This window comes from Chionomys nivalis, chromosome 20 (genome assembly GCF_950005125.1).
Source record: "Chionomys nivalis chromosome 20, mChiNiv1.1, whole genome shotgun sequence".
NCBI classification, from domain to species: Eukaryota; Metazoa; Chordata; class Mammalia; order Rodentia; family Cricetidae; genus Chionomys; species Chionomys nivalis.
This window is the reverse complement of record NC_080105.1, coordinates 55,432,158-55,450,277: the sequence shown is the minus strand read 5'-3', so window position 1 is coordinate 55,450,277 and position 18,120 is coordinate 55,432,158. Positions and strand designations below refer to the sequence as shown.

Genomic DNA, 18,120 nt, shown 5'->3' with positions numbered 1-18,120 from the left:
TGGGACAGTTCTGTGAGAACTGTTTCCTAGCTCAGACTGAGAGCCTGACACTTCTTTACCTTCGGTCAGGACTTAGCATCATACTGCTTCTCGGCAGTGTGAATAGTTCCTTGCTGGTGGCCAACCCATGGGTGGAAGGGTTCCCAGCAACCCTGACTTCTGCCCAGCAGCTGCCAGGAGCATTTCCTCTATTGTAACAAGCCAGGTCGTCTCCAGATGAGCCCCCACCTCATCTCAGTGTTGAATAATATATGTCATGGCATCAAATGACATCTGCACCCAGCCTCTGGAAGACTGCTCTGAGTACCTCTCTGGCAGCTTACAAAGAAAAGTCTATATTTTTATCTAAAACACATGGGCAGAATAGCCTTCAAAATGACAAGAGAAAGATGAAATCGAGCCATGCAGGAAGAGGCCAACTGGCCGCTGCTACCACACCAAGTAGAACCTCTTCAGAGTTGTCAGTCAGTCTGAGGAGATGGGAAGTGCTAAATTGATCCTCACCAGTACCTAAAAGGATATTTGTCGTGTTCTCAGCAGGAGCAAGCACAAACCAGCTTCTTAGGAAGCAGAGCTCTATTTCCTCCTCATACCAAGCTCCCCTTGCCAGAGAAGGTGCTGACAGCCATCGGTTATCTGTGACGGGCCAGGTACCCTATGCAGGGTTTGCTCATGCCCAGTGGCCTCACTGGGTCCTCACCATCACCCAGTGAGAGTCGTCATAACATGCCCGTCGTGTAGACAAGGAAGCCAGAGCTACGTTTGGAGTCCAGGGCAAGCTGCCTGGTGATGATCCCCTCTCTCTCACAGGTCATGATGCTAGGCTCAGTGCCAGAATTACATGGCTACATTGACAAGTCACAGCTGACCGAGGACCTCGGGGGGACCCTGGACTACTGCCACTCCAGGTGGCTGTGCCACCGCACAGTGAGTGAACCGGGTGCTATGTCACCATATTCTCACTAGTTCATAGTTAACCCAGCGGAATTCTTTCCACATGACAACACTGCCTTTTAAAATACATGCTCACTGAAGTTTCTTCCCCAAGAATGAGGAGATGGTCCCATTAGACCTTAGTCATTGTAAAGAAATAGCATGAGTAATAACCCCGGGCGTGGCTTTCTGGGCTTGGAGAAGAAGAAGAAGAAGAAAAAAACCTACCAAGCCCTATGTCGTTGTGGTTTCCAGCACTCACAAGTCTCCTAACTAGGAGGTGGAGGCAGAGACCCTGAGTCAAGAATGACCCTGGGTGGCAGGGACATTTCCAAAGCCTTCCTGGTACGTTTCTGAGGGAAGCCCGAGGTTGAGACACTCCTGGGAAGATATTTGCTGGCACACTGTGTCCACAGGGCTTGGGGGCCACTCTCTCCTTTCCAACAACAGTCATGGTATCAGCTTTCAGGGCTGCAGGCTGTGTACAGGATTCTGTGACTGTCTTCTCCCTTCTCCCAAGGCAATCGAAAGCTTTGCCCTGATGGTGAAGCAGACAGCCCAGATGCTGCAGACCTTTGGGACTGAGCTGGCAGAGACAGAACTGCCGAATGACGTCCAGTCAACCAGCTTGGTGCTCAGCGTTCACACAGAGAAGAAGGCGAAGGCGAAGGTGGGTACCATTCAGGGACCCTGGTTCTGAGCAGGGAAATGCGATACTAGAGGCAAGATGTCAGGTGAGTTGCCACACGGGAAGGCCAGGAGCAAGCAAGTCTCTGAGACACTAGAGATACTGAGAACTGACCATAACTGCTTTTCAAAGCCCCAGAAATGAGCCCTGTTAAAATGTGTTGTGCCCGTGGGCGGCACCCCTCAGCCCAGAAACCCCAAAGGCTTCAGAGTCTGTAAAACCAAGACCAGAGCAGTTGCCGATGGCTGTGCACTGTGGGAGGTGGGGCACGGGGACAGCTCCAGTGTATCCAGGCAGGGCCTCCACCTGGGTTCCTCTCACCAGTGACTGGTGAGGTTATGGTTGAATTTGCTGCTCCCAGCACCATTGTGCTACCAACTCACATGGCTCTCTAGGGCAGAGACACTCTCCTTCACGTGCTGTAGATATCTGCATTACCGGTGGTGTTGACAGCAGGGTATGGGTGGCTACTGTGTGTCCTAAGGGTGGTGCTCCATCTCTGCCTGTGTGTCACCCACTCTTTAGAAACGGACTTTTGCCTGCACTGCAGGGCCAACTCCAGGAGAGGGGTGGTTAGAAAGCCTGGTTTCCAGTTTCCTTTTGACCTTATTCCCGTGTCCTGAGTGTCCTGTAACCCTAGCTTTGCGGCAGCAAGCAGGAGTGTGGCAGTTTATATATGTATATGATTTAATTTTTTGAGAATCTCATATATGTGTGCAGTACACATATACAGTTGGCAGTTTTCAATGCACTCTGTGGTCAGACAGAAGGGTCAGTTTTCACCCACAGGGCAGTGCCCCCATCCCAGGCTGTCCCCGCTTACTCAGCATTGAGACCTGAGCCCAGCTAGCTGGCTGCACTACAGGCTCTGTGTGCACTCTCTCTGCAGGAGGATCTTCAGCTGGCGCTGAAGGAGGGGAACAGCATCCTTGAGAGCCTCAGGGAGCCACTGGCAGAGAGCACGTCCCACAGCGTGAACCAGGACCAGCTGGACAATCAGGCCACTGTGCAGAGGTAAGACCTGCACCCTCCTGCCCTACCTTGCCCTGGCCTGACTTCTGCAGATACACAGCCATTGTGAAGGCATTAGACTAATACCCAAGGTTGTTGCAACAGATCCCAGCAGCTAGCCTTCTGGCTCGTTTTCCTCTCGGGCTTGGAGTGGACCCCAGCACCCATGATAAAGGGGACGGGAATGGAGAACAGACAGTCTCACAGACAGGAAAACGCTGGGCAAGCAGCAGCAGCCCTTTATACATATACTTATATGGCTCCTATATCCCCAGTGAGTCATTGTAGGCAGGAGAGCGGCTCAGGTACCTGTGTTTCAGCCTTGTGCATGCATCTTATGCTCACAATAAGGGATCCTGTCTGTATTTCTCACTGGTTCCCTGTGTTTATAGCAGAGCACAGGACAGTGCCATCAGTCAGTGTCTGTTGGTGCTCCCCAATGCTTTGGCATATCTAGAGCCTCACATGCCTCATGGCTTTATATCCTCATCATGCTGCAGGCTAGATGGCTGCCATTCCCACCTATAGGACAGACTCGGAGCACCTGTGTGGACAGAACTTGCCCAGAAATCCAACAATAGGCAGCCAGGCTCTTGGCTCTTGGCTTTCACATGGTTTTCTCCCACATGGGCCGTGGCTGTATGCACAGCAGGCATGTTGTATTGGGAGCGTGGGCACCAAGGCACATGGTAGGGCACCAAGGCTCACTAGCAGGAGATCTAGGCAGGTCTACCCTGGGAAATTTATCAACTCCACCAATGCTAGGAGAAGGGATGGGTAAGGCGGTACTGCTTGGTTCTATTTAGAGTCCCTTAGCAAGCAGTAATCCTGGGGTAAGAGTGAGGGTGGCAGACACCAGCTCTAGAGCTGGACAGCAGATTGCACCCTGGCCCAGGTGGTCAGCAGTAAACCGAGTGGCCTTTCAAAAGTTGATCATGCTTGCCATGCAAATATTAAAACCTGAGTTAGGGTTCTCAGTAAAATAGCCTGCTCATATTTGCCAGTACTGTGGAGGTGGAGACAGGCAGATTCCTGGAGTCCACTGGCCAGCTGTTTTAGCAGAATTGGCCAGCTCCAGCTTCAGCGAGAGACCCTGTCGCAAATAACAAGATGAAAAGCAACTGAAGAAGATACCTGGTGTCAACCCCTGGTACACACACACATACACACACACATGCACGCACGCACGCACGCACACGTGTTGCACATGCATTAGCAAACAGAGTTCTGTGTAACACAGGTTGGGGAGCTTGCAATCTTGTCTGAAGTGCATCTCCCTCGTGTCTCAGAACTGAGGACCCTAGGAGTCAGCAACAAGGCCAAGACATCACAGGGAAGCTTGTCGGGGAGACCCTTGTGTACCCTGGGAGGCACAGTCTCCCTCATTCCTGTCCCCTCTTCCTCTCTCGCTCAGGCTCCTGGCCCAGCTGAACGAAACTGAGGCTGCCTTCGATGAGTTCTGGGCAAAGCATCAGCAGAAGCTGGAACAGTGCCTGCAGCTGCGGCATTTTGAGCAAGGTTTCCGGGAGGTGAGTGGCTGGGCCACGAGGTGTGGGATGCCATCTTTCAGGAAGTGAGGATGGTGGGTCTGTCTGCAGGCCTGAGGACTTTGGCTGAGCCCTGATGGCCCCCATCAGCTCGCTGCTATCGGGGATCCCAACGCTTCCCCTCCTGAATGAGACACAGGTGCTCCAAGTCCGTCTTCCTCTGCCTCAGGTCAAAACTACCTTGGATTCCATGTCCCAGAAGATAGCCGCCTTCACTGACGTTGGCAACAGCCTGGCACACGTGCAGCACCTCCTGAAGGACTTGACCAGCTTTGAGGAGAAGTCCAGTGTGAGAGTCCAGCGTGGATGGAAGGGGGGTAGTCACAGCATCACCTAGCTATGCAGAGGGTGCAGGACATAAGCTCCTGTGGCACCTGAGGGGTACCATGGGCAGTGTGCGAGACCCCAAAGTGCCCTCCTCCACTCAGACACACATCCTGTCTGCCACAGCCCCTTTGTCTAGATCTCTCCTTATTACCTGTGCTTACTCAAGACCAGGCCAACCCAATACCATCCTGACCTTCGGAAATTTGGCCTCAGACTGGCTCAAGGATTTGGTGACCTCAGTCAGCCGTAACAGTCCACACATTCCACATCCATCGCCCACTTCCAGTCCGACACCCATAGGGCTATTACCCCATTTGTCTCTCCACGTAGGACTAAACTGCTATCTTGACGCGTTGTGCAGGTCGCTGTGGACAGAGCCCGAGCTCTGTCACTGGAAGGTCAGCAGCTGATTGAGAACAAACACTATGCCGTGGACTCCATCCACCCCAAGTGTGAGGAGCTCCAGCACCTCTGTGACCACTTCGCCTCCGAGATCACCAGGAGGAGGGCCCTTCTCAGCAAGTCCCTGGAGCTGCACAGCCTCCTGGAGATGGTAGGAAACCCAGCTGCACTTCTCTGAGCTAATGGACCAAACCAGCTATTGTCCCTTACCAGCAAGGGGGTGGCTGAGCTGATCAGAGTCACCAAGAGGACAGCCAGAGCGCCCTCCCATTCTGCATCCTCTGTCTTGTCCGCTCAGAGCATTGGTCCTTACACACTCGCTTGTTCCAGCAATGATTTCTTAGGAGCAACCTCAGCTTAGGCTTCCTGTTAGTCCTATGGAGAGTTCGGCCCAGAAGCCCACTCAGTTTTGCAGACTCATGTCCCCTTTGGGCACTGTTTGTCTCGGTGGCAGAGAGCCTTCTATCCTGAGAGCACCATCAGTTAGGAGGCAGGAGTGGGGAGCACACAGCTCCAGCAGGCAGCCACACTGGCGAAGGACGGTGCCGCAGGTCCTGATGCTGACAGCCCAGCCTTTCTTTCTTTCCAGTCCATGAAGTGGTGTGACGAGGGCATCTTCCTGCTGGCCTCACAGCCTGTGGACAAATGCCAGTCCCAGGATGGCGCCGAGGCCGCCCTCCAGGAAATCGAGAAGTTTTTGGAGACTGGCGCAGAGAACAAGATTCAGGAGCTCAATAAGATTTACAAAGAATATGAATGCATCCTCAACCAGGACCTTCTGGTAATGCCAGCATGGGTTCCCATCTGGGGCCTGGGAACTGGGAACCCACTCCATGGGATATTTCAAAGGGCATGTTTTTGAGATGCAGGGCCTCACACATGCTAGGCAAGCCCCCTTTAAGTGAGCTATAGCCCCAACGCTTGAAGAGCCCTTTGAGTAGGAGATGGTGGTTGCTGGGTAGAAGTGCAGGGGTGTGGATTATGAAGTCCAGCCCTTCCTCCATTGCAGAAGTTATTCTAACCATGCCACCATCTCCCCCAGCATCGCCTGGGATAGGTGTGCTTTGTGATGTGGCACTCACTGGAACCCTGATGGTGCCATAGTACTTCTGATATCACACCAAAGATGGGCTGGCTCCTCCTCACCCCTCAGCCAGCTGCCCTAACTCTGCTTCTGAGTCAATAGGAAGAAACTGGTCCCTTTCCATAGCCATCCTCTCGGAGCAGATAGCTCCCCATCCTGCCATGGGCTGTCACACAGCTCTCGCTGTCTTACCAGAGCTGGTGAGTGTGCTGCACTATTCACAGACACATCCCACTCACCCAAAGCCGAGGATGCTGCACACACTGGCACTCTATGGGCGGCAGGGTGGATTTTAGGGCCAGCACTGACCTTTGCAAGATCTCTCAGTAGCCATGTCGTTTCAGGAACATGTGCAAAAAGTCTTCCAGAAGCAAGAGAGCACTGAGGAGATGTTCCACCGCAGGCAGGCCAGCCTGAAGAAACTGGCAGCCAAGCAGACACGGCCTGTGCAGCCTGTGGCCCCCCGACCAGAGGCGCTCACCAAGTCCCCCTCCCCCTCACCAGGTACGCGTGGCCCCTTCCTCCCAGGCAGCCATCTGAGGAGGCCAAACATGCCAAGTCTTGTCACTCTCCCTCCCTGTTCTCTGTGTCCCAGTCCACGGTCTGCAGCCTGCAGTCCAGGGCTTATTCTCCTCTGCCACCCATTTTGGTTAATAAAGCTTCCCCGGGACCCAGCCTTGCTGTGCCAGGCGTCATCAGCTCTGGCCGCCTCTCTGCTTTGGCCACAGCAGAGCTGGGTCCTTTCCACTGGATCTCGGTGACCTTCAGAACTGGAGACACTGACCGACACATTAGGGACGGTCCTCGGTCACTCCTTCTGACTCAGTTTCTCCCCTCTCTCCATTATCTGCGCTGCTGCCGGAACTGTGCCCCTGGATCAGCCCTCAAGGCTGTCACTAACTGTGGAACCTTGTCCCAGACCCATGAGCTGCAAGGGAGTTGTGGCCCGCTAAGTTCACCTTTGCGTAGATACGTCCTCCTCCCTACATAAGGAGAGCATTCTCCCTTCCACTCCAGGGCAGCAGCCGAGAGATGAGTAGGCTTGGGTGCCTCTGTGTCAACCTAGGGCAGCCACACATGCCCTGGGGAAGCACCCCATTAGCATCTGTGGTGGAGGAGACCTGCCTGCTGGCCTGTGGAGAGATCCCCCTAGCCAGGAACTCAAAGGTTTTCAGGTGCCAGCGTGTTTTCTCCCTCTTGCCCACTGTCTCCCTGTCAGCTAGATCTGTTCTCATTCTGGAGGCTGTGGAGGCCCCAGACAGTGGCCCCTTCAGGTAGATCTCCATCTCTCACCCATCGACCACTCCTTTCTTCTGTCTTTATTGCTATAGTCCTTTCTTCTCCCCGCCCCCCCCCCGCCCCCTGCCCCATACAGTTTTCGACAGAATTAACCCCCTTTTCTGCCTCTTTCTAAACTAGGCTCCTGGCGAAGCTCTGAGAACTCCAGTTCTGAAGGCAGCGCACTCCGTAGAGGGCCCTACAGGAGAGCCAAGGTGAGGGTCACCCCACGATGACCCCGCAGGTGTCATTTGTCCGTAGCCGTAGCACGTTATCTCAGCATCCTCCTTTGGTTGTTGTCTGTCCCTCTGGGTCTCCTGGACTGAGGGCATCTGCTTGCCCTCTCAGACTCCATCCAAGTGGGCCATGAGGCTGGGCAGTCGGCATCTGAGACAGGGCTTTCCATTCCCAAACCCAGCATGCTGTTCTCTCCTCAGAGTGAAATGAGTGAGACCCGGCAGGGCCGCAGCAGCTCCACCGGGGATGAGGAAGAGAACCTGGCCATCCTGCGCAGGTGAGTGACCACGCGTGTCTGGGTGTTGGCGACACAAAGATGGCCAGCAACCCTTCTACCCAGACATGCAGAGCAGGAAGGGGTCTGGCACCGTGTGCATGTCAACTGAAAACAAACATGTGGGCATGGGACACACACACACTCATTTGTCTGGGCTGGACTGGCAACCACCTGAGCCCTTCCTGGGCCTCCTGCCACTTTTTTGCTCTATAGAAACTCATACCTGCTCACAAAGGCACCTGCAGAGGAGTGGGTGGAACGCTACGACATACTCAAGATAGGCACTCAGAAAGTCCCCACTGAAGCCTGCCTGTGCATCCACCTCCAGGTGTGACCCTTCCCTCATGAAGTCTCCGAGCAGCATCCAGGCTAGGCAATGTGAACACAAGAGGTTAAAATCAATCGCACAGAAGGCAAAACACCCTGGGGTGGGGCAATGTCAGCCAGGAACTGGGGTCATTACAGCGGGAATGGAAAGAAGCGATCAACCCTGCTCTGGGCTCGTTCTTTGTGTTTGCTCCAAATACAGTAGGGATAGAGCAGCCTCAAATACAGTAGGGATAGAGCAGGGGCCCTTGGAAGCTCGTGAGCAGACAGCTGTGCACGGACAACTGGTTTCCAGATGTCCCCAGCAAGCTCAGCAGTGTCCCCTTAGGAAACACAGACAGAGTGAATTATGGAACTAGAATACCAGCTGAAAGGGACATGAATTCTGTCATTTCTGGCTTCTGATGGAAGATGACAAGCAAGAGGCAGAGAATGTAGAGAGAGAGGCTCCCAGGCAGGCGGCCCTTGTGCCCAGGCAGTTTGTGGCTGAGATGCAGGCCCAGGCTTCTTTGCTCTGCTAACCCAGGCTCACATGCAAGGCCTAGTTACTTGATTGTTGGCTGTCTCAGTCCAGTAGCCCATGGGCTATGGCCTTTGTGGATGAAATGGACAGGTTGGCTTTAGGTATTGGCAGGCGGTCCTTGTCTCTGAAAGGCCGGATGCTTTGTAAGCCAGTCCTCATCTCCTCTGGGGCTCCACGAGTGCTGGGCACATTGCACGGCAGGCAGGATAGGAGCTGGCCCTGCTCCTGAAGAGCCATGCCTATTCAGAGGCTCTGGGGTCGGGGTGGGAGGTCTTCTTGGTAAGGATGTCCTGACAAGACTCCAGTGGCTTGTGACAGAAGCAGGAGGTGTCTTACTCCCCAGTGTGTGTGAAGGTGGCATCAGTTTTGTACAGATGGCCCCAGAAGGCGGCTAGAGGAATTGATCCCAGAAGGCAGGGGAAACAGGAGGCCATTGTCAGCAGGGAGCCAGCTTCTCCCACAGCTCCCATACTGGACCAGGCCTCGATGCCATTTCTTCCTTCACAGACAAGTCTAGGAACTGAGTGAGTCCCGATGGCCATTCCCACTCTAACATACTCGCTCTTCCATGTCTACCCACAGACATGTGATGAATGAACTCCTGGACACGGAGCGGGCCTATGTGGAAGAACTGCTCTGTGTCTTAGAGGTAAGGCTGGGCATGGGCCAGGCGGTAGGGTCGCTGTCATACTCTAATAGCTTCGTTTTTAAATTGTTGCTACGGTTAGGCCTGTTGACAAAGACAGATACTTCTAGTAATTCAGGAGACCAAGGTAGGAGGATCATAGGTACAAGGTCTACCTGAGCTATAGAGCAAGTTCAAGGTCAGCTCGAAGTGAAAAGAGCATTTGCCTGGCATGTGTGTGGTCTTGGTTTCATTTCCAGCACCACCACCACTACACACATGCACACACACACACACACACACATGCACACACACACATATACACACATGCACACACATGCACATGCATATACACAAACACACAAACACATACACACATTATATACACACATGTCTATCACATATACAAAAGGTTTTTTTAAAAATGCTGCTTAGAAATGAGAACTTGCTGGGCACTGGTGGTGCATGCCTTTAATCCCAGCACTTCGGAGGTAGAGGCAGGTGGATCTCTGTGAGTTCAAGACCAGACTGGCCTACGAAGCTAGTTCCAGGACTGCAGGACTACCAGGGCTGTTACACAGAGAAAGCCTGTCTCAAAAAAAAAAAAGAAGAAGAAGAAGAAGAGGAGGAGGAAGATGAGAAGGAGGAGGAGAAGAGGAAGAGGAGGAGGAGGAGGAAGAAAAAAATAGAAATGAAAATGTTCACAGCTAGTCTGCTTGTATCCAGCCCAAACCAGAAACACCTGAATTCCATCAGCAGGAATAGTGGCTGGGCCTGCACAGGAGCAGATATATCTCCTGTGCACATAGCAAACACATGACCCACACGACCGCAGTGACAATGATTGGCATCACAGGAAATGGTGCGCACAGTTCTGTGGATGATGTGGCGGTGCACCCCATCATCCTGGCTCTCAGAAGCTAAGGCAGGAGGCTCACCGTAAGTTCCAAGCCAGCCTGGGCTACATAATAAAGTCTAGGCCAGCCAGGGCTATGGAATGAGACCCTGCTTTATCTCCACTCCCACCCTTCAAAACAAGAGGATGAAGAAAGAGAAAGTTCCAGAGCAAGGCAGGAGGGCAGGTCTGGAGTAGGAGGATTTTGAGGAGGGGACACTGGGTCCTGAGTCTTCCTAGTAGTACAGGAAGTTAATAGACACACTGGATACATACACAAGCAGCGTGGCCTCTTGCCTTGTGTCTTTTACACCTGGATAAAAGGTTCAGGGAGGAGGATGGGAGCGTCTCCTGGCTGACCGCCTACCGTTCCCTTGCAGGGCTACGCTGCAGAGATGGACAACCCCTTGATGGCACACCTCATCTCAACGGGCCTGCAAAACAAGAAGAGCATTCTGTTCGGAAACATGGAGGAGATCTATCACTTCCATAACAGGTGGGCCCTCCGTCGGGACATAGATACACGTGGTGTCTGTGGTCTCTTGCTTCTGATATGGCTGCTTCAGGGAGCAGGGACCCACTGCCCCTGGGAAGTACTTGACCAGGAACAAATCTCTCTAGGGAGAGCTCACAGAGAGTCATGGGCGCATGTAGTAGGTGTCCATGATGCATTCTCCAACCTCCTTTGTGACCTCCTGTCCTGCTGGCTCGCGCCCACGGTGGCTGGTGACCAGCCAGCTGTCTACTTGGAGGACAGTGGTACTTCTGGGAGGACAGCAGTTTAGCCCTGATGTTTTCTTTTTAGTACTTGGGAGCTCCAAAGGCCATGTCCTTTAGCAGGATTTCCAGATGTGCAAGGGAAGCAGGAGTCCACCCCATCCTCCTGCAGCTGCTCCTTTTCAAGAACATCTAGAGCCTTACCTTTAGCATCACTAAGGCTAGTCCTTGACTCAGCCCCACTGGACCCCATGCAGCCTTGTGTCCTGGGATCTCCCCAGAGGACAGATGCGAGTCAGTGTTTAGACAGGAAACACAGTGAGGATCTGGTGAGTCCCGGAAAACCCACATGCTCATGGCCAGCGTGTAGGGCCTCCAGAGTCTTTGCGTGTTCAATCCCCTTTCTTCTCACCTCTGCCCCCAGAAGGGTAGCTCAGTATGAACTACAAGGCCAGAAATAAAGGGAGACAGCCTGGGCCGTGGGCACTGAGGAGCCAGGGATGGTAGTCTGCAGCCTCCCCGGCCAGATGGGGAGTCGCTGCCACCCTGTAATGAGATCGTTCAGGGTCTCTGGAAGACAGCGTAATCTGATTCCACTTTGTCCACCTCACTGGGAATCTCTCTCTGCAGAATATTCCTGCGGGAGCTGGAAAGCTGCATAGACTGCCCAGAGCTGGTGGGGAGGTGTTTCCTGGAGAGGGTATGTATCTCTGAGTGCATGCCTCACAGGCAGTGTATATCTCTTACCTCCAAGGAGCCCTGAGTGGACATTATGAAGTGGGGGGGGGGGCCTTGGTACCTCCATATCAAGGGCCATGGTAGCGCCTTGCCTGCTTCATCAGAGCTGCTCACCAGATGGCTTCAGCTCCCCTGCAGCCCACCGCAGCTGAAACCAGAGAGCACAGTGAACAGCCTAGCTTGGGGGGTTAGAGTGTGGGGCTCCGGTGTTGGTGAACAGCCTAGCTTGGGGGCTTAGAGTGTGGGGCTCCGGTGTTGGTGAACAGCCTAGCTTGGGGGGTTAGAGTGTGGGGCTCAATGTTGAACAGCCTAGCTTAGGGGGTTAGAGTGTGGGGCTCCAATATTTGTGAACAGCCTAGCTTGGGGGGGGTTAGAGTGTGTGGCTCTGGTGTTGGTGAACAGCCTAGCCTGGGGCGGTGCCCTAGGAGCAGCAGCTGCTTTGGCTCTGAGACAAGAAAGGTGCCCAGTGAGGCTGGGAAGCATCCTGTGTTTTCTCTGCCCCTCCCGGCTCTAGATGGAGGAGTTCCAGATCTACGAGAAGTACTGTCAGAACAAGCCACGGTCCGAGAGCCTGTGGAGACAGTTCTCCGACTGTCCCTTCTTCCAGGTTTGTCTTGAGTCCGTTCCCTACACTAGTAGCTCCTTCCTCGGGGCCTCGGACAGAGCCGTGGCCTTGCGTGACCGAGTGTTTGGTGGTTGCAGGAGTGTCAGAAGAAGCTGGACCACAAGCTGAGCCTCGACTCCTACCTGCTGAAACCTGTGCAGAGGATAACCAAGTACCAGCTGCTGCTCAAGGTGAGCCTGTAGGGCTTCCCTGGGTCAGCCACACCTGCCTGCTGCCCAGGTGTCTGCAGGGGCCCAGGGTCTTGAGACTTTTCACCAAGCCCTGGCCCCAAGGCCAAAGGCACTCTAATGACCCACTTGTCCTCCACCTCTCCATGGCCCTGATTCATTCAACCATTCATTCATGGCCTATTGTGGGTTAAGCATTGTAGAGTGCCAGGGACATGGCAGTGGCCAGCTGATACCAGGAGCCTGTGCTGATAGCCTGTCGCCTCTCGGGGAGGAAGGAGAGGGGGAGAGTTGAGCCCTGTCTGTCCATTGGTCCCTAGCATGGTGGGGAGTAGGGAGTCTGTCCTGGAGTTTGCTTGGTGTGGCAGGGCAGAAAAGGGTCTGTAGCCCTGTGCCTTTAGCAAGGCCACGACAGCAGTGGGAGGCAAGTGTGATCAAGTGTGCACAGAAGTGCCGTAAGTGTGAGAAGCTGCCATCCTGGCTTCAGGGAGGGAAGGGTTAAAGGGTTGGTGTGCCATTGCCTGTCCAGGGGCCACACCAGGATTCCACAACCCCGTTTGAGTCTGAATCTGTGGGCCAGTCTGCTGCTCCTGGGGGTGCAGAGGGAAGATCTCGGTGTCTAACTGCACCCTCTTGTATTCCCCCTCAGGAAATGTTGAAGTACAGCAAGAACTGCGAGGGGGCAGAGGACCTGCAGGAGGCGCTGAGCTCCATCCTTGGCATCCTCAAGGCGGTGAACGACTCCATGCACCTCATCGCCATCACTGGCTATGACGTAAGGCTCTGCAGAGGCACCATGGTGCCCTTTGTCCTGTCAGGAACAGTTTGGTAGGAGCAGTCCTATCAATCCTTCCGAGCTCTCCGAGTCTTGAAGTGGACACACGTGGCCCACACACATGGCCCAGGGCCTAGGGCAGCCCCAGGTTCTGAGTCAGGAGCTTGTCCACATGTGGAGCAGGCCAAGGCTGTTCCCCCAGGAGCGTGAGGCCTCTCCAACAAGGATGCGCTCCAAGACTCCTCCTCCTGTCTACTTCCTGGAAAACAGGTGGAACCCTGTGTTTTCTGTGATACAGTCTGTAGTCCAGTGGCTATGGCAAGTGGCCAGCAGGAGTTAATTTCTCTGCATGGACCCACCTCAAGTTGGCATAGAAGGGTTTTGCTTCTCTGAATGTCCATTTAGCATTCATTTTCTGTTTGTTTAAATGTCTAGGTTTTATTGACTTTTAAAAAAAACTTTATTTAACTTTATTTCATGCACATTTGTATAATGATGTCAGATTCTCTTGAATTGGAGCTACAGACAGCTGCGAGCTGCCATGTGGGTGCTGGGAATTGAACCCCGGTCCTCTGGAGAAGCAGTCAGTGCTCTTAACCACTGAGCCATCTCACCAGCCCCTTATTGATTTTTGAACAGTTTTAGATTTATTAAAATTGAGTGTGAAGCTCATATTCCCTAAACACCCATCTCTGTCCCCAGCCTCCTCCATCGTAAACTGCTGTGTTGGTTTGACACCTGACAGGCCTGTGGGGATATGTCATTAACTGAAGTCCTTTATACATTAGGGTTCTGGGCACTGTCCCATCTCCACCGTAGTGGTATCCCATGGTTCCTCCATGCTATGCCTCTTCTTTCCCAACCCCTGCAGCCGGCTGATTCTTTGCCACCTCCTGAGACTTGCCCGTTCTAGAATGCTGCAAGGTGAACTCTACAGCATGTAGTCTTTCCAGAGTGAACTTGGAACCCCAGCCCACCCAAGTTCACCTACCTTGCATGCCCTGACATGCGTCCTGTGTTCCAGGGAAACCTCAGTGACCTGGGGAAGCTGCTGATGCAAGGCTCCTTCAGCGTCTGGACAGATCACAAGAAGGGCCATACCAAAGTGAAGGAGCTAGCCAGGTTCAAGCCCATGCAGCGCCACCTGTTTCTGCACGAGAAGGCTGTCCTCTTCTGCAAGAAGAGGGAGGAGAACGGGGAGGGGTACGAGAAGGCTCCTTCCTACAGCTACAAGCAGTCCTTAAATGTGAGTGGCTCAACCAGCAATTTGAGGGATGGAACTCGGTCCCCAAACAAGCCTCAGTCTAACACAAAGGGTTATGGGACACCCAGCTCCTGCCCATGGAAGTGAGCATTGGGGCTCCCGCCATCCTTAGCCCTTGCCCCACCCCACATGTCCCATCAGTTTCCACCATTGCCAGATAGGATGCACAGCTCCGCCATGCACACTGATGCCTGCCCTGTCTGTTTTTGTGCCATCAGATGACGGCAGTCGGCATCACAGAGAATGTGAAGGGTGACGCCAAGAAGTTCGAGATCTGGTACAATGCCAGAGAGGAGGTTTACATCATTCAGGTAGAGCCCCTCGCTTGCCCTGAAAACCAGGAACCTAGGGAGCCCTTGAGCCTCTTCAGGGTGACCAGTGAGAACCAGGTCAACCAGCTCCATGAGATTCATCCCCCAGGAGCAGGGGCTGTCACACTAGGGCACTTTCCTGGGCCACAGGATGGAATTTGGGAACACACGCATACAGGGTGCTAGACAGGCAGTACCAGCAGTGGCTCTGGCTTCCACATCTCTTGATAGCCCTAGAGAGCTTTGCCTGTGCAGCCTGGCTCTCTGATGGGATATACAGCCTACCTGTCCTTACTGGCCAGTGGGAGAGAGGGCAGAGTTACAAAGTAGACTCAGAATAGCATCCTCTCCATGAGATCCTGGCAAGAACCTAAGTACTCCATGAAGGTCCTAGCCCAATCTGGCTGAGCCCTTCCCTTGCCCTCAGAATCACAGGTAAGTTGGCAACTGGTCAACACGCCGTAGCTATGGAAGTGTCACAGCCTTGGTGCCTTCTCGTTTTAGACCCAGCCCAGAAGCCCTCACAGAGCTGCATCAAAGTTGGGGCCCAACAGCTGCCCCAGCAGCAGAGCTCAGGTTGGGATTCAGACCTCTGTGTTAATGCAGGATAGCAGTCCCGGTCTCTCGTGATGTTCTTGACCTGGTCACACCCATTTGGTGTGAGTGTGAGACTTGTGGTTGTGCCTGTCACCTAAAGCAAGGCTGAATAGAGGGCACCCCCAGGAGACCTGTTCTGCAGGCCAAGCCACTGTGCAATTAGCCCAGTTCACCAGCATCAGCAGAAGAGTGGCCTTCCTGCCAGTAATTGGCTCTCTTTGCCATGCCCCTGGGCACCTTCATAAACCCACAGCCTTTTGCAGCCAGTCCTGGTCTGCAGGGCTAAGAGACCCACAAAGGATCTCTGGGAGTTCGAGGCCAGCCTGGTCTATAAGAGCTAGTTCCGGGACAGGCACCAAAGCTACAGAGAAACCCTGTCTCGAAAAAAACAAAAAAAAAGAGACCCACAAAGGGGCATTCCCACCTCCTGCTCCTTCTGTCCCTCCTGCACAGGGGTCTGTTGATCCCTAGGATTGTCCTTGAGGGTGTCTTGGAACCCCCAACATGTTTTTCTGATCACCAATTCCCATCTCTCTTTTGGAACAGGCCCCAACTCCTGAGATTAAAGCAGCGTGGGTGAATGAGATCCGGAAGGTTCTGACCAGCCAGCTTCAGGCCTGCCGGGGTGAGGCTCCCTTTGGCTTTTGTATGTTTCTCGTGTGCATTGTCAACTACCCAACTACCCTTTAACCTGTGAGTGCACGGGTGCTTAGTTCCTGCTGCTAAGTGAGGCGTGGTCCTGTGTCCTTCTGCAGAAGCCAGCCAACACAGAGCCCTGGAACAGTCCCACAGCCTACCTTTGCCTGCGCCGTCCAGCACCAGGTGAGCATGGCAGCGTATCCATCAGAAGCCTAGAAAGCAGACGGACATGCTACAGTCCTAACACAGGACATGGAGGACCTCCTGAAGCATAGTAAAACTGTTCCCAAGACCCGAGGAAAAATATCAGGGCTTTGGCACATGCCACAGGGCTCCCTGTGCCACTGAGATGTGTCCGTGCAAGGCCCTCCAGTGTCATCTGGAGACTATGTGCCAGTGACTTATACCTGGACATCAGGCCCAAAGGTGCTGTCTCTAGCCCTACCTTCCTCAGCAAGTCCCCTGCTTCACAACACCCTGTCTGGATCAGTTCTCATGGTAGTCAGCATGCCAAGGCTACAGCCTGATGACAGTTGGCCACCAGCTTCGAATGAGGATGGTGCCTGCAGGACGGTCTAGGGGCCAAGATGTCCTCAGACAGCCCTGAGACATTGACCAACATGCTGTTTCTTTATTGGTCATTGGTGCCCACAGTCCCACGAAAGGGAGCACAAGAAATGTTAAGAAGCTCGAAGACAGGAAGACAGACCCCCTGAGCCTGGAAGGATATGTGAGCTCGTCATTGCCAAAGCCCCCCGAGAAGGGCAAAGGTGAGTGTCACCCGCGGTGTGACCCACTCAGGCACTGCTCACAGAATGGCTGCCAGCTAGCATGGGACAGCTCAGGATCGCTCCAGGACACTGGCCTCTCATTCGGGGGCACCCTAAAATGGGCGACTTCCCTCCACCCACCCACCCCTGAGCACAGGGCCATGGCTGGTGCCCTCTGCACCTTGTTGTCCTCCCTCCCCGAAGCTGTCTCTGCATTCTGTCTCTCCTCCCTCCTAGACGATGCGGTCCCTAGCTCTACCTCTGAAAGCTCTGCGCTTTCCAGAAAGCGCTTCACGCTGCAGGGCTTGGCTAACCTCAAAGGTCAGAAAGGTAAAGAGGCAGTACCCCCGCTGCCTTCCACACCATCTTGGTGTGGCGGCCTCTGGCGCCACACGCAGCCACACAACCACATTTCTTACCCTGTCATTCTTGCCAACTGATGCCGTGTAGACGCGGATGCCCGACGTTATCTTTTAGGGGTGCCTTTTGGATGCCGAGCGAGCCAGCCAGCTTTGCAAGTGTGGCCTGCTAAAATCTGGAGCTGCTAGCCACTTTTCCAGCTTGACCCCTTCTCCCCGCCCCCGCCCCCCTGCCTCACCTCGCATTTTCCCATTGGCTCTGTAGGCCTCTGCCTTTCTTGCTGCCGTGACTCTTGAGTGCTCAGTGCCATGCCCAGGTGTCTTCTAGGGTGTTTGCTAGTGAACAGTGGGGGAAAAAAGCCTTTGAACTGAGAGCTGAACTAGCTTTGTCACCTGGGAATGCTCCGTGGTGACCGAAGCTCAGGACAGCCCTGGCGTGCCTCAGTTTTGCACAGTGCTCCTTTCAGATACTCCTGCTCTCCCAAGTCACAGGCCTGGGTTCTAAGAATCAGAGGGTGTCTCAATTGATAATTTTCTGTTGGCTTCAAATTTGATGGAAAGCAACACTTGTTCTGTCGCTGCGTTCTTTCTGAAGCGGAGCTGAGGGCAGCCCCTAAGAGGATGACTGACGGCAAAGGTCACCGTCTACTGCCTCGGCTCTCTGGGCCTCCCCACTTCCCTGTGCGGTCCCTCAGTCATTTCATCTCAGACATTTCATCTGCTTCCTCCACTCACTCGACACTTCCTCCGCTTTCTCTCTACTGTTGTGTTTTTGCTTCTTCCTCTTCCTGCAGCCTCTCCGACCAGTCCTGACAAAAAAGCTAAGCGGCATGAAGTAAAGAGCGACCCGACTCCCTTTGGTTTGCGAGGTAGTGCGGCAGCCCCTGACCCCTGACCCCCAGCCAGGCATGTTGTCTGTAGCTGTGCAGGGCACCTAGGATGAAAGCGCATAGATCAGACAAGCCAGGAGCAAGTGATGGTTCATAGTTTGATGCCCAGTGACA

The 18,120-nt window shown here is 53.8% G+C and overlaps 1 protein-coding gene across 12 annotated transcripts in view; it reads left to right on the top strand.

The window, feature by feature from the left end:
* Mcf2l (MCF.2 cell line derived transforming sequence like) overlaps positions 1-18,120 on the top strand; it is a 132,595-nt gene that overhangs the window by 108,852 nt on the left and 5,623 nt on the right. For 6 of the 12 annotated variants that reach the window (XM_057753068.1, XM_057753073.1, XM_057753070.1 and 3 more), the window contains 23 exons: positions 811-927; positions 1,454-1,603; positions 2,511-2,635; positions 4,047-4,161; positions 4,349-4,468; positions 4,868-5,059; positions 5,498-5,689; positions 6,337-6,496; positions 7,412-7,485; positions 7,708-7,784; positions 9,217-9,283; positions 10,535-10,650; positions 11,502-11,571; positions 12,124-12,216; positions 12,312-12,404; positions 13,051-13,176; positions 14,201-14,422; positions 14,659-14,751; positions 15,895-15,973; positions 16,104-16,170; positions 16,642-16,757; positions 16,995-17,087; positions 17,911-17,985. In XM_057753068.1, the coding sequence (XP_057609051.1) occupies positions 811-927; positions 1,454-1,603; positions 2,511-2,635; positions 4,047-4,161; positions 4,349-4,468; positions 4,868-5,059; positions 5,498-5,689; positions 6,337-6,496; positions 7,412-7,485; positions 7,708-7,784; positions 9,217-9,283; positions 10,535-10,650; positions 11,502-11,571; positions 12,124-12,216; positions 12,312-12,404; positions 13,051-13,176; positions 14,201-14,422; positions 14,659-14,751; positions 15,895-15,973; positions 16,104-16,170; positions 16,642-16,757; positions 16,995-17,087; positions 17,911-17,985 (2,632 nt within the window). The remainder of the gene's footprint in view (positions 1-810; positions 928-1,453; positions 1,604-2,510; positions 2,636-4,046; positions 4,162-4,348; positions 4,469-4,867; positions 5,060-5,497; positions 5,690-6,336; positions 6,497-7,411; positions 7,486-7,707; positions 7,785-9,216; positions 9,284-10,534; positions 10,651-11,501; positions 11,572-12,123; positions 12,217-12,311; positions 12,405-13,050; positions 13,177-14,200; positions 14,423-14,658; positions 14,752-15,894; positions 15,974-16,103; positions 16,171-16,641; positions 16,758-16,994; positions 17,088-17,910; positions 17,986-18,120) is intronic. The other 6 variants (XM_057753074.1, XM_057753076.1, XM_057753077.1 and 3 more) reach the window with 2 other exon arrangements.